The sequence below is a fragment of the Peromyscus leucopus genome, chromosome 16_21 (assembly GCF_004664715.2).
Source record: "Peromyscus leucopus breed LL Stock chromosome 16_21, UCI_PerLeu_2.1, whole genome shotgun sequence".
Lineage (NCBI taxonomy): Eukaryota > Metazoa > Chordata > Mammalia > Rodentia > Cricetidae > Peromyscus > Peromyscus leucopus.
The window spans coordinates 17,183,277-17,199,178 of record NC_051084.1 but is presented as its reverse complement, the minus strand read 5'-3'; the positions used below and the strand labels follow the sequence as shown (position 1 = coordinate 17,199,178).

The following is a 15,902-nucleotide window of genomic DNA, read 5'->3' as shown; positions in this document are numbered from 1 at the left end:
CCTTTGGAATTCTCCTATATTTGTTATTAAAAAGAAATCTGGTAAATGGAGAATGGTAACAGACCTTAAAGCAATTAACAAAGTAATTCAGCCTATGGGCTCTCTACAATCTGGAATGCCTTTGCCTACTCTGTTACCAAAGGGATAGCCTCTCATAGTTATTGATTTAAAAGACTGTTTCTTTTCAATACCCTTACAAGAAAAAGACAGAGAAAGATTTGCTTTCACAGTGCCTACTTATAATAATTCTCAACCGGTTAAAAGATTTCAATGGAGGGTCCTCCCACAGGGAATGTTGAATAGCCCAACTCAGTGCCAATATTTTGTACAACAGCCATTGGAAGTGATATGTAAAAAATTTCCTAAATCTATAATTTATCATTATATGGATGATATTTTACTAGCTGACTCAAATGCAGATACTTTAGAAAGAATGTTTGAAGAAGTAAAGAAAATTTTGCCTTGCTGTGGATTACAAATTGCTCCTGAAAAGATACAAAGAGGAGATTCTATTAATTATTTAGGATATAAAATAGAGCTACAAAAAATTAGACCACAAAAGGTGCAAATTAGGAGAGATAGACTTCAGACTCTTTATGACTTTCAAAGATTATTTGGAGACATTTCTCATCTATGAACTATTATTGGGATAAAAAAATGATGAACTGAATAATTTGTTCAAACCTTAGAAGGTGACAAGGACTTAAATAGTCCAAGAGAATTATCACCTGAAGCTGAGAAAGAATTGGCCTTGGTAGAAAAGAAAGTACATGAAGGGCACGTGAATCATATTGATCCAAAGCTGGATTGCATTTTGGTTATTTTACCTTCTAGGCATTCTCCTACTGGAATATTAATGCAGAGGGAAGATATTATATTGGAATGGATATTTTTACCAAATAAACCAAATAAAAAATTAAAAACTTATGGGGAAAAAAATCTCTGACTTGATTTGGAAAGGAAAATTGAGACTCTGTCAATTAGCAGGAATAGGCCCAGCAGAAATTGTCATACCTTTAACTAAGGAGGACATTGAAAAATTATGGACAGAAAGTGAACCTTGGCAAAGAGCTTGCAGTAATTTTTTTGGGGAGAAATTAACAGCAAATATCCCAAAAGCGATAGAATTTATCTTATAAAGAGAGCTGATTGGATCTTGCCTGGAATTGTACGGGACAAACCCATATCTGGAGTTCATACATTTTATACAGATGCCAACAAACAAGGAAAGGCAGGTTACAAATCAGAAAATTTAAGTAAAGTGGTTCAAAGTCCTTATATTTCAGTTCAAAAATCAGAATTGTATGCTAATCTGTTGGTATTAATGGATTTTTCAGAACCTCTCAACATAGTAACTGACTCTCAGTATGCTGAAAGAGTAGTATCACATATTGAGACTGCAGAATTTATCCTTGATGCTTCAGAATTAACTTCACTATTTATTCAATTACAAGATACAATCAGGAAAAGGAGTCATCCTTTATATATAACTCACATCCAATCCCATACTGGTCTGCCAGGCCCTCTAGCACAAGGCAATGATGAGAATGATAAATTATTGGTAGGAAATGTGCTGGAAACCTCAGAATTTCATTTAAAAACATCATGTCAATAGTAAAGGTTTAAAAAAGGATTTTTTCCATAACCTGGCAACAAGCCAAAGAAATAGTAAAGAGATGTCCTACTTATTCCTTCTGCAACCAAATGCCATTACCAGCAGGATGTAACTCAAAGGGTACTCAGAGGAATGAAATTTGGCAGATGGACGTGTTTCACTTTGCAGAATTTGGAAAATTGAAATATGTATACCACACCATCGATACTTATTCAGGATTTCAATGGGCAACTGCTTTGAGTTCTGAAAAAGCTGATTCTGTAATCACTCATTTGCTAGAAGTTATGGCCATCATGAGAAAGGAACAACAGCTGCAGAGAGACATTGGATAATAGAAAAAAACTACAGAATTAAATCAGCCTATATACTTTAAGGATGTGCTGACCTCAGAATGGAAACCAGGGTATGTATTACGTTGGGAACAAGGTTTTGCTTTTGTTTCTACAGGAGAAGATAAGCTGTGGGTACCATCAAAATTGATAAAGGTTCAATTTGAACAAGAGAAACTTCTTAATTAGAGGAGGTGATAGTTCATCAACCAGCATGAACATCCAATTTAAACTAACTTGTACCAGTAACACATGCCTTTTCATTTAATCAGATAATAACTTGCCTAAAAGGAACATCCCCAAAATTAGTCTTGGGGAGAGGTTTTTGGTTTTGTCTTTTAGGAGAATGAAGGTTAAGGAATCTGAAGAACACTGGACAAATGAGACAACTGAAGAAAAGAGACAAATCATCTATCCCAGGAAACAGAGGGAAATGGCGTATGGGTATATATTATCTAAAAAATTTTATGTCTTCCTAAATGTTTGTTTCTGCTTTTCTCTAAAGATTTAACACTATTGGTCTTCTAATAGTCCCAGTTCAATTAAAATTTAAAGCTGACTTTGGAGTTGGAGAATGGCTCTCTCCTTCTTTAAACTCAAGCATGTTGTTAAAAGGAAAATGCAAATTCCCTGTATCATGCCAGAATAAAAGAGCCATCTTCTGCTATGGGACAGGACAAAAGCCAAATTAATTAAGGGACTATTCTATTACTAATCTCAACTCTTTGATTCTATTCTGATTCTTTAAACTTTTCTTAAAGTATAAATTTTATATCAAAATTTACAAGATTTATATATAGATATATATACATTTTAAACTTTGTTAAGATATGAATGGTCATATAGAGTACTAACTAATTCTAGAAAAAAGGCTTCAATTAGCTGCATATAGATGTCTTTGTGTTTGAGTCTCTTATCAGTTTTCTGCAGGAAATCACGACCACACCTAAAATCAATTGAAGTCTCCAGAAAGAAGATGGGGCCCCACAACAACAACAATTCCACGTGGATAATAATAATATCATTAAGCTGAAAAACATCATCCACAGATCAGCTTTGAACTACAAGGTGCTCAGAGCAATTTTGAGATGACTAGCTGAGATGATCCAGTCTCAAAGACTACTTGAATCAGGACTTGAGATAAACCCTGAACTTTGGCATTATACACAGACTGGATAATGAAGGATATAGTTACCTTTCCTAGAATTTGACAATTAACCTAAAATTTTTCTTTCAGGATAAAGATAACTTCACCCATACCCATCAGGAAGCAATTTTAAGAATACGACGCCCACATTCCCAAAGAGGTGGTGTGGGGCAGGTGGTTTTTTGGTCTTTTTAATGGGTTTGGGGTCTGGGATAGTTTTCATTGATTAGGGGGGTTGGTTACAAGTTGTTGTCAAGGGTTTGGAAAAGGCTAAGCAAAGGAGATTAGATTTAAGGTTCTTGTTTAAAAAAAAGAAAGAAAAGAAAAGAAGAAAAAGACAATTACTAGTTTTAAATACTCTACATTGGATTGGATTGTTTTATATTGTATACAAATTTGAAATTGATATTGTTAGAAAATGCTATATGTATATTTCTAATTGTATTTATACCATTCATTTAACAATTTAATGTAATTTTATGATCCTTGAATGTTATTTTTACCAACTATTAGGATATAAAGAAATGCAAGTTAGTAGTTAGACATTACAATAGAACTTGTAGTCATATTAGATATGTTTTCAAAATTGAGCAGACATATTTTAGATAGACATGTCATCTTCAAACCCTTCAGAAATCTACAGAATATGGCATTTAAAATGTTTTAATAACTTAGAAATTTTTCTTTTTTGAGACATGTCGGCTCCTAGCAGTACCAATCTACTTCAGAGAAAATATGGGCATTGAAGAAACTGCATATGGAGTTAACTTTCATTGTGGCAAAAGTTAGCCACTGGACAACAAAGTATCCTCGAATCAACAGGACAAAATGGACAGACAGAACACGAAACAAGGGACTACTGATTTTTGCCGAAACAAGTGTGGTTATGGCTTTATCAAAAGGCATCTTCTGAGGCCAGTACAATATGGCACCATCTCTGAAGTGGCCTTCACAATATGGAAAAGATACAGTGCCCTTTTCTTTGAAGGCAGCTGAACAGGCAGTGGGCCAATGACTTCCGATGTGCAATGGAACAGCAGCTGAAATAGTTATTCTTGAAGAGTAACTAAGCTCACGCCTCTCAATAGTAGATTGGCATTTAATAGAGGGATGTGGAGAAGAAGGGGATGCTGAGATGAAGCCATATATACACAGCCAAGAAGAATGGACAGCTGAATTAAAAAACCATCAACAATTTCCAGAATTTAAAATCCTGAATCATGACATGACACTAGTGGAATTCAGGTGTTTCTGGTACATGTACTGCTCTCACCCAATGTGACTTTGAACTGTTGACCTTGTGTATATCCTACTTCACAAATGAGTCTGTCAGATACGCTAAGCTTACAGGCTGAAGATGATGCCCCAACACTGCAGAGAAACCTCAGGTGACTGTCCAGGCAGCTGGCTGTTTCTGTCAACTCACAATTTTTTTTGGAAGTTGCTTGCATGCACTTCCTGTTTTTATTTTTGTTAGCTAATGTTATTTCCTTCTTGGGTCTCTGAGGGAGTTGAAGATTAGTTAGTTATAGTTGAAGGTTAGTTAGTTATAGTTGAAAATTAATTAGGATAGAAAGTGAATTAGATACATTTTGGACTTACCAAAATAGGATAGATAATGGAATTATTTTCTCTGAATTTATCAAATACAAATGGACTAGACGTTGTTTAGGTATTTATTACTTGTATATATTGTATATAGTTATTGTACTTTTGTATATAGTTTTTCTTTTGTTAGTTATAACCTTTTGCTTTTTTTTCTTTTTATTAAAATAGAAAAGGGGAAATGTGGTATTTTATTTGTACTGAAATGTGATTTTAATTGTATGTTAATAAGTGAAGTTGCCCGGGGTCTGAGCTATTAGAACTATAGAAAGAGCTTGGCGGTGGTGGCGCACGCCTTTAATCCCAGCACTTGGTAGAAAGAGCTAGATAGATCTCTGTGTGTTCAGGGATACAGCCAGCATTGGACACATACGTCTTTAAGACCTGGAGGGCTGTACTTATAGGCAGTGATGAGGCAGTCACGTGTTTGGGTTTACAACCAATGAGAAGGCAGAACAGAAAGACTATATCAAGACAAACACAGGAAGTAGGTCTCTTTTGAAGAAGTAGGACCACTGCAGGAGGAAGGGTAAGGTTTTAGCTCTGAGCCCTGACCTCTTGGCTTTATGTTTTACATTGGTTCTGTGTTTCTTATTTTAAAAGACGGTTGGTTACATCTACATTTGGATGCAGGAAATACTCCTAAAAGCCAAAATAGTTCTTAGCAGGAAGAACAATACTAGAAGTGTTAAAATTCTGATCTTAAATTCTATTACAGAGACATGACTTTAAACAAATAAACAAAAAAAACAAGAAAAAGAAGAAGAAGAAGAAGAAGAAGAAGAAGAAGAAGAAGAAGAAGAAGAAGAAGAAGAAGAAGAAGAAGAAGAAGAAGGAGAAATAACAGGTGTGGAACAGGCACTGAAATACACGGATTAATGGAATAGAATAGAGGACTCAGATGTAATCTATAGCTACAGTGTTAGAACCATCCACATTCCATAACCAGGTGCTCCCTCATCCCCCACCCAGCCTTCAAAAGCTCAGCACAAGCATCACTGTCATCACAATGGGACACATTTCCACCGTGCCATGGTCCCAAATGCTCATGCTCCATACCCCTTATAAAGTCCAAGTCATCACCCCTCTCTTTCCCTCCCTCCCTCCCCTATCCCTGTCTCCCCCTTCCTCTCTTCCTCCCCACCTACTTCCCTCTCTTCCATCCTCATGCTGAGGCAGGCTTTTGCACCCCCGTCCAAGTAAATCCCTTGTGTGAGGTCTGTTACACAGTGTGATTACTATGGCATTCCCTGACCCTCTGATAACTGAAAAAAAAACCTACATACAGTTATTTTATTCAATCACAATGCCTAAGACATGCATCAGGGGAAAAAGACAAACCTATTCAACAAATGTTATTGGGAAAACTTGATATCCCCATGTAGAGGAAGAAAACTGCATCCTCATCTCTCACCCTAAAGAAAAATAATCTCAAAGACCTTAAATGTAATATGAAACTCTAAATTCTGCTAGAGAAAAACCCTTTTGGTATATGCATAGACCAGGTCTTTTGAGAAAGGATTAAAGGCTCAAGAAATAATAGCAAGAGTTGACAAATTGTATTGCATGAAATTAAAAAGCATCTACTCAGCAAAGAAACAATTAGAGAGTGAAAATATAATCTAAGGAATGGGAGAAAATCTTTACCAGTTATAATCTAAAAGAGGATTAATGTCTACAATATATAAATAATTCAAAGACAACAAAAGCAAGAGTCAGGTGTTGTGATGCACACCTGGAAGCTCAGGAACTGGGAAGCAGACACAGGAGACTACAAGTTCAGCTCCATAGACTGTATTTCAAAAACAAACAAACAAACAAATAAAGGATCATTGTAGTTGATAACTGGATAAATTTGTGGGAATTAAGCAAGACAATGGAGGAATCAATTGGAAATTCATTTAGTAGTTTAGGGAAGGGACACAGGCTGCTTTTCTTTAAGGTATGAGCAGAGAAAACAGAGCAAAGAAATTGAATTTTATATTCATTTAAAACATGAACATCACAATATTTCCTATTGGATTAATCTGGAATACAAAATGAAGTAAAGATGCTAACAAAAATTTAGGACTGTACAAGTAGCAGAATAGATTTGCTATTTGCAGATGCAGAAACACACATAAGGCAACCAGATTGACAGAGAACAGATAAAATAAACCTGCAGACTAGGCTTGTCTGGGCTGGAGAAATTTATTTGGGAGATGGTCTTTTTTTTATTTTTTAATTTATTATTATTATTATTATTATTATTTTTTGGTTTTTCAAGACAGGGTTTCTCTGTGTAGTTTTGGTGCCTGTCTTGGCTCTCGCTCTGTAGACCAGGCTGGCTTCGAACTTACAGAGATCTGCCTGGGTCTGCCTCCTGAGTGCTGGGATTAAAGGCTTGCGCCACCACTGTCTGACTTTTGGGAGGTGGTCTTAAATGGCATTTAAAAACTTGGCAGTGAATAAAATCATCAAAAGGATTATCAATTGTAGACGGCATGGTCTACATGTACAGCTAGTTCCAGGCCAGTCAAGGCTACATAGTGAGACTGTTTCAACAAACAAAAGGAACCAAACCCCACAAACAGAAACAAAACAAAAGGCTTGGGGGAATCTGTGAAGACACAAGAATCTCTGTATTTATAACAAGTGGTGCAGAGGCAGCTGTTATTCAGATCATGGAGCTGCAAGGAATGTAGACAAGGAGCTCCTGGGCCTCCTAGATCCATCAGCCTCACTTAGGGCACGTTACATAAATAATTCTTGCTGCCAGGTATGGTGGCTCCTATATGTTGCTGAAGTTTTCCTGCCTTGCCCACAGTCAGGACAAATCTTTGTCACCTGCCAGTCCCACAGCTGCTCAGACCCAACCAAGTAAACACAGAGACTTATACTGCTTACAAACTGTATGGCCATGGCAGGCTTCTTGCTAACTGTTTTTACATTTTAAATTAATCCATTTCCATAAATCTATACCATGCCACGTGGCTCGTGGCTTATCGGCGTCTTCACATGCCTCTTGTCATGGCGGCAATTGGCAGTGTCTCCTTCTGCCTTCCTGTTCTTTCTTTTCTCCTCTCTGTTAGTCCAACCTATACTTCCTGCCTAGCCACTGGCCAATCAGTGTTTTATTTATTGACCAATCAGAGCAATTTGACATACAGACCATCCCATAGCACCTATATGTAATTCTAACACTCCAGGCTGGGGAAAGAGGATTGCAGTTATTTCAATGCCATATGGATTTTTATTATTAACTTTTTTTAAATTGTGTGACAAAATATCCAACAGAAGCAACTTAAAGGAAGAAAGATTGATTCTGATTCATGATTTCAGAAGGTTCAGTCAATCTCAGCATAAGGTATGATGGAATAAATTGCAGCAGGGGCATGTGGCTGGGATTCCTCCAACTTTAGTAGATCAGGAAGCAGTGTGGAGGCATCCTCACATCTGGCTTTTTTCTGTTCTTCATTTTATCCTTGGGCCCCAGGGTGGGCCTTCCATCCTTAATTAATCTATGGAAACACTCTTACAGATATGACCAGAATTGAATCTCCAAGGAGATTCTAATCCACTCAAGTTGGCAATGAAGATTAACCATCAGAGCTACATAGTGATTCCCAAGCCAGCCTGGGATACAGTGTGAGATGCTGTTAACAGAGAAACAGAAAAAGCAAGTGTGAGTCCTGGGTGTAGCTAGAGTTTTCCTGCCTTGCCCACAGTCAGGACAAATCTTTGTAACCACCAGTCCCACAGCTGCTCAGACCCAACCAAGTAAACACAGAGACTTATATTGCTTACAAACTGTATGGCCGTGGCAGGCTTCTTGCTAACTGTTTTTACATTTTAAATTAATCCATTTCCATAAATCTATACCTTGCCACGTGGCTCGTGGCTTACTGGCATCTTTACATGTTGCTTGTCCTGGCAGTGGCTTGTCCTGGCAGTGGCTGGCAGTGACTCCTTCTGCCTTCCTGTTCTTTTATTTCTCCTCTCTGTTGGTCTTGCCTATACTTCCTGCCTAGTCATGGGCCAATCAGTGTTTTATTTATTGACCAATCAGAGCAACTTGACATACAGACCATCCCAGAGCACAACCAAGTGCAGACCATATCAGACACCTGCACTCAGGCTTATGGTCCTAATCATCCTCTATGTGTCCTGCTGGGTAAAGCCACGAGGAACCCGAGAACAAGCTCCCACAGGACATACAGAACATCCCACAGCACCTGGGCTACATTCTGAGCAATCTAAATGAGGGATTTGGAAGGAGTCCTGAGTATTTTGGAACAAGATTTATGGCCACTGATGTTAGTGGTGAGAACAACATCCATGATGGAAAAGGGTGTTATGCAGGCATTCCATTTTGGGGAGGGGTTGAGAAAGAGAAGGGAGAATAGACATTATCAGTCCTGAGTTGTTATGTTGATAGATTATATTGTTTTCTCTCCCATGAGGTGTAGCTTCAGACAGAAAATACAGATAGAATATAAATAATTACATGGAGTCTCTGACAGACTGCTATCTGAAAATTCCCTGGGCTGATTTCTTACTTTTAAGTATAAATAATGGAATAAAAATTCTTATCATTTAAAGCCAAATGAATTTAATAAAATGTTGGAGGGTTGGTGATTATTTTGTTTTGGAAAAAGCCATGAATCAAATCTGAGGCTTCATAGCTGGGAACAGAACTGACAAGCTCATCAATACCACGTCCCACAAGGATCCACTGAGCACAGGAATCATTGACACCCAGGATCTGGTCTCCGTGGGACAGATTTCCTGCCACTCATGGGAACTGGATGTGCCAATGTCACCCCAGCCAAATTCACTTATGCAGTTCCAGCTTTTCCTTATCACCATGTGCTGAGTCAAGGTGTAGCATGTGGTCACTCAGCTGGTGGAGCCGAGGACTACCATGTGGTGCCCAGCTGCAGGAATGTTAGGAAAGTGACAGAGGAACTTGCTCTCTGTCTCCTTTCTGTACACTTACTAGGTGTTCCCTTAATGTGTAAGGAGAGTTCAAGAGCCAGAAAAAGATGATAAGAGGATAAAAATAAAATTTTTAAAAAAAGATGATAAAAGGTAGAAATACAACGATGAAAGATTCCTAGAAAAGTTACCTGACTAACTACATCATAGGACATAAAAAGACTGCCAGAGATCCAGGGTAATGATGCTCTAGAGTACCTCCATAGCCCAGACTTTAAAAAGATTAGCACAGCTGTTTAAGGTAGCACTTGGGAGGCAGAGACAGGTGGATCTTTGAGTTTGATTCTAGCCCAATCTACATAGTGGGTTCCAGGACAGCCAGCGCTATGTAAAAATACTTTGTCTTTAAAAAAAAAAAAAAAAAAAAAAAAGCAAAACAAAACAAAAATCTGCTAGTCCACTGAATCCCAGGTTAGATAAGCACTCACACATAGGTGTGTCTCATAGTAACAAAACAGGACATGAGCATATTTCCATCTAGGGATTCAACTCATGGAAAACCCTCAGACACCAATCCCTTCCCTACCTGCACTTTTCTTCCTCATCATCACAATGGCAGCCACAGCTCCAGTGACCACAACTCCAAGGAGAACCACACCAACAGTCATTCCAATTGTGGGCCAAGGAGGTGGTGGCTCTGGGAAGACAGAGTAGAGTTGAGGGGTCCTAACCCCCAGCTCAGCACTGATCCCACTCATAGTCTCCAGAAGGTCACCTGTCTTCCTGATAACAGGCTCTGTGCTCACACCCCTCCTTACCCCATCTCAGGGTGAGGGGCTCAGGCAGCCCCTGATGCTGCACATGGCATGTGTATCTCTGCTCCTCTCCAGAAGGTACTACCACAGCTGCCCACTTCTGGAAGGTTCCATCACCTGCAGGCCTGGTGTTCACCAGCTCCATGTCCTGGGTCTGGTCTTCCCCATCCCTCTTCCAGGTCAAGGTGATCTCAGCTGGGTAGAATCTGATGGCCCAGCATCTCAAGGTGACATCACCTTCAGGTCTGGGGTGATGAGTTACATGTGTCTTTGGAGGGTCTGAGGAGAAGAGTTGGGAAAATTCGAGCATTTTATAATTTTTCTGGGGACTTAAGCTATATTCATGTGCCTGTCCTAGCAATGCACAGAAGAATCAAGATGTAGGCAGGAGATGTGGGGTGTGAGGGGTGAAAATTCCACATAAGTTGTGCATACTCGGGCACTTGGTATAATCTATTACTTGGAAAAGGGATACTCCCAAGTCTCCCATCATGAAAAGAGGATTTCTGGTCTTGACTTGGGTGGAGGGATGAGAGATTCATCATCACTTAAGTCAGACCTCCAAAGACACTGGGTGTGGGCAGAAAACTCAGCCTCTGAGAAGCCATAGTTCACAATGGGCTGCAGACTGAACAGGGTTTCTGTTGGTGATTTCAGGGATCTTCTTTCTGTGGTGATATATTGTGTCCCCCAATATATTGTGTACCCTAATAAAACTTATCTGGGATTAGAGATCAGAACAGCCACCAGATTAGACATAGAGGCCAGAAAATGATGGCACACACACCTTTAATCCTATCACCAGATGGATCTCTGTGAGTTCAAGGCCACACTAGGAACAAAGCCAGGTGTGGTGCACACAACTTTAGTCCAGCACTTGAGATCTCCTGTCTTGCTTGGGAAAGACAAGTTTTTAATCCCAGGATGTGATGGCAGGAAGCAGAAAGGCATATAAGGCATGTAGACTAGGAACTAGAGGCTTTTAGCTTTTAGGCTTTCAAGCAGCAGTTCAGCTGAGATCCATTCGGGTGAGGATTCAGAGGCTTCCAGTCTGAGGAAAAGGAATCAGCTGAGGAGTTGTGAGGTGAGGTTGGCTGTGGCTTGTTCTGTTTCTCTGATCTTTCAGAATTTACCCCAATAAGTGGCACCAGGTTTTTTTGTTTTGTTTGTTTTTACTTAATAAGACCATTTAAGATTCATTTTACATCTTTCCTATTATCCCAAGAGACCCTAAACTGTCTTGAGAGAGGGGTGAGTCCCGGGAGAGTCACTCTCTGATGTTGGGTCAGAAAAACCAGGAGCACTCCTTCCCCTCCAGATACAAGAGAGAGCTACAGTATTACAGCTAGTTTCATTTTCCTCCCTCCTTGGAGGCATGCGCCCTACTCTGAGTGCAGAAGGAGGAATTGTTTCTCAGCCCCTCTTACCTGAGCGCTGCAGAGTCTCCTTCCCTATCTCCAGGTGTCTGAGTAGCCAAGCAACGCACTGGCCCTCCAAGATGAGCCTCCAGTCCTGTGCTACCTTTTTTTCCTCCCACCTTCGCTGGGCCATCTGAGCCGTCCTGTCTGCCACAGTCCAAGTTCTCAGGTCCTCGTTCAGGCTGATGTAATCACGGCCATCAAAGGCATGTCTATAGTGCCCACGGAGGAAGAGTCGGTCTGGACCCACGTCGCAACCAATGAAACACTGGAAGGTATGAGAGCCTGCCGCCACCCCCAAAGTCAGCCTGGTCTCAGGGCCCAGCCCACCCACAGAATTTCCACCTAAACTGAGCCAGAAACCTGGTCTTAGTCCGATGCTTTCTTGGACCCAGTGTCTCTGCGGGCCCAGCAGCCTCGGACCGAACCTAGAATCTGGGTCCCAGGGCGACTTGGGCCAGCCCAGGGAGACATGTAGGGGTCACTCACCGTCATTGCTCTGGTTATAGATCCTGAGTGCAAATCGCACGTTTTCTCGGGCTTTGTGTGAATAACTCTCCAGACCTATTCTCTCCCATTCCCAATAATCCCTCCCCATCTGCTTCGCCCATGGCACGAGCGGTTCCATCTTAGTGGCCATGTCACTTTCGAAGCGCAGGATTTGAGTGTCGTCCACATAACCAACAACGAAGACTTTGAGATCTTGGAGACCAGTTGGAGACGCTGTCGTGGTTACGAAATACCGCAGCGAGTGTGACCCTGGGGACGGTGCACAGTGAGACTCGCGGGACCATGGGCAGGTGTGCTGGCCTGGAGGGGATCAAGTCTAGGGGTGGAGAGGGCTGGGAGGATCTGGGTGGGTGATGAGAAAGGGCTTTTGGGATGCTGCCCTGGCCGGGTGCCTTAGCTCCTTCTGACAGAGACCCTTCCCTTCCTGACCCACACTCACCAGCGCCACTATGGGTCTTGGTCTTCATCAGAGGCAGGAGTATTGAGAGCAGCAGGAGAGCTGGACGCTGCACTACAGCCCCCATCCTTGGTGTCTGGAAAACTGGAGGGATTGAGACTTTGTTCCTCTCTGGGAAATTTATAGCGTCGTGGTTTGTGGGGAGAGACCACAGTGACTGTGAGTGGCTTTCTCCAGAATTCGGACTTGCAGTGGGAGTGAGAACATGTGTCCAGATGGACGGAAGGGACAGCTAACATTGATTGAAGGCTACAGAAAGGAATTCCCGGGCCATGAGGGAATTCCCAATGTATGGCTTCCCTACCTCAAACACCGTGAAGGCAAAACCTCAGACCAGGGACTTATGGAGACCCCTTCCTCCTGTAATTGGAGCTCTTGGAGTCCTGTCAGGAGGTGTGTTGAGATTATGAATGTTTTGGTTTCAGAATCTCTTATTTGTGTTTATACATTATTAAGTACCCCAAAGTTTGATGTAGGTTAACTCAAACGACATTTGCCATGTTAAAAGCTGCTCATGGTGGCTGACATCTGTAATTTCAGCACTTAGGAGACTGTGCTGGGGCAAGAAGTTTGATATGAGTTTAAGGCCAGCTTACCCTACGTGACACTGACATTAAAAAAAAAAGATTTATTCATGGGTGTGTGCGTGTGAATATGTGCGAATGTAGGCCATGTGTGTGAGGATGTCATGTAAGTCAGAAGAGGAAGTCAAATCCTCTAAAACTGGAATCGCAGTTATTTGTAGGCTGGGGGCTATAAACTGACCTGGGGTAATCTACAATATCAGGAAACACTATTAACCATAAAACCATCTCTTCAGTCCCTTGATACTTTGACTATAAAAAAGACTTTTAAAAAGTGAGACTGCCCTTACATTCTGCAAGTAAGTAGTCAGGGTGAAGAATGTAGTAACTCCTGGTTAGTTTTTCACAGCCTTGATTCAGATTAAGGTGTCAACAGATTAACTCACTGTCAAGTACACCACAGTAAACATAGCAAGTAAATCTGAGAGGCATAAAAGTATTTTTGATATCATACACCTCATGAAAATAGCTAAGTAATTTTATGGGTTCCATCCAGCTTCAAACGCTATTGGTTTGTGTTGGTCTTGGAGACACAAGACTTATTTCCACCATTCAAGAGGCTGAGGCACCAGGGCTTCCAGGATTTGAGGAATGGCCTGAATTCTATATTTTGTATGTGTGAGAGAGGGAAAGAATGCAGAATGTTGGGGAATAGTAAATTATTTTTAGAGGAAGTCAATGTGCTCAGAGAACATGTAATTACCTATTGTGCCCAGAGAAAGATGATTTGAAAATTATTTTGTTTTGGAGCATTGGATGGGACTAAAGTAGATGATGATGGTATGTGGCAAAAGTGTGTCCAGGATGCTGACAGGCTTCTTGCCATAACAGACTCTTAAAACAAAGGGAGAGGAACAGAGGTAATTATTTTCTCCTTTGGTGATTCAGGACATTAGGCAGGCTAGGGGAGAGAAGAGTAAAGTCCTGTTCAACATCAGCTGCGAACTTCCTTTATGTAAAATAACCAGCAAGAGACTGCAGAGCTGCACAGCCTTGGGTACAGTCATCACTGGCATCTGGCAACCAGCTCCTTGCTGCCCTGTACATGGCAGGCTGGCATTAGGCCTGGGTGAGTCAAGCGTGTCTGCTGGCAGCATGTGTTTCAAAGAGAATTGGGAAGAGGAAGACATGGAAAGGGATAGGCCCAGGAAAAGGAAGAAATGGAGAAGCTACTGCAGAAGAGACAGAAGACTGACCACCCTTTGGGAAGAGGTGATGGCTACCAGCCTATAGGAAACAAGAGAAGAGGATAAGCTCATTGACTTGCTCTTAACTTCCTACAGGCTGTACCCAACAGGCAGATTAATGATGAGATGAGTGGAGATGGAGAGGCTATGGATGATATGATGGAAAAGATGAGAAGAATCAAGAGAAAACTTAGGGAGCTACATTCAAGAAACTGTATATTCATAGGGAGGAGCTCTCTAATCAACATGCTCATCATGAAGAATTTTGCCTTATGCCTTGACTTCTGCAATTTTCCATGAGAGTCATACAGTGATTCTGACTGTCTTCTTCTTCCTTGTATTTTCCTGACATGCCTTTACTGATCTATTTGTGGTGAGCCTTGTGTTATTTCCATGTGCTGGGTCGGTCTTGTGTTGCCAGCTTCTAATTGGAGATTGCCTTCCCACTCAGTGTAACTTTCTGTGAACAGTGCAGTTTTGCCCATTTGCACAAGAAAATAATGTAAGTAAATAAAGCATTTGAAAAGCAAAACAACCAACCAAACAACAACGAAAACAGTATAAGCTAAGCATGGTGGTACACGCCTTTGATCCCAGTACTCTGAAGACAGGGGCAGGCAGAAAACCATGAGTTTGAGTACACAGTGAGCTCCAGGACAACCAGAACTACAGAAACAGACACTTCCTCAAAAACCAAGACAAACAAACAAATCCGCATGCCAGAGTTCCATATTTTGAGTGATAGTCCCTGGACTCTGTCACTTCCCCATCTGAAATTTCCCTGCAAGTGTCACACAGAAGTTGGCAGCTGAGAAAAGGAAAAGCAGACCAATAACCAAATGGCAATAAATCTTCAAACATGAAAAGGATAAATCAGAATAAGACTATATAATCAGAAAAGAATAAATCTAAGCACATTCCCCCAAAACCCATTAAAGCAACTATACTTAAAATAATTAAGTCACAAGTGGTTTAGCTCATGTGTCTGATGAATATATATCTTGTGTTTTAAGAAATGCAGACCAAAGCTCAGTATGGTGACAGAGACCTGAAATCCCAGCATTTGAAAAGTGAGGTCAGCCTGGCTAATCAGTGAAAGACCCATAAAGAGAAAAGCACAAGAAAAATGTTTTAAAGTTTTATCTTTCTGGTCCTTGGTGGCAGCACATGCCATTGATCCCAGCACTCAGGAGTCAGAGGCATGTGGATCTCTGAGTTCGAGGCTAGCCTGGTCTACAGAGCAAGTTCAGGACAGCCATGGCAACACAGAGAACCCCTGTCTCAAAAAAGCAAATAATAATAATGATGATAATAATAA

The 15,902-nt window shown here is 40.8% G+C and overlaps 1 protein-coding gene and 1 pseudogene across 2 annotated transcripts in view; one reads left to right on the top strand and one right to left on the bottom strand.

The window, feature by feature from the left end:
* The window catches only part of LOC114682649 (putative HLA class I histocompatibility antigen, alpha chain H), a 53,881-nt gene extending 40,965 nt beyond the window's left edge, over positions 1-12,916 (bottom strand). The window contains exons 1-6 of one of the 2 annotated variants that reach the window (XM_037200169.1): positions 12,796-12,916; positions 12,336-12,605; positions 11,856-12,131; positions 10,432-10,707; positions 10,200-10,310; positions 7,786-8,331 (exon numbers count right to left, since the gene is read on the bottom strand). In XM_037200169.1, coding sequence (XP_037056064.1) covers positions 8,288-8,331; positions 10,200-10,310; positions 10,432-10,707; positions 11,856-12,131; positions 12,336-12,605; positions 12,796-12,880 — 1,062 coding nt within the window. In that variant the 5' untranslated portion in view covers positions 12,881-12,916 and the 3' untranslated portion in view covers positions 7,786-8,287. Of the gene's footprint in view, positions 1-7,785; positions 8,332-10,199; positions 10,311-10,431; positions 10,708-11,855; positions 12,132-12,335; positions 12,606-12,795 lie in introns of those variants that run through there. The other variant, XM_037200168.1, reaches the window with a different exon arrangement.
* A 1,392-nt stretch (positions 12,917-14,308) lies between these two features.
* Positions 14,309-14,865, top strand: LOC114682698 (annotated as a pseudogene).
* The last annotated feature ends 1,037 nt before the right edge of the window (positions 14,866-15,902 follow it).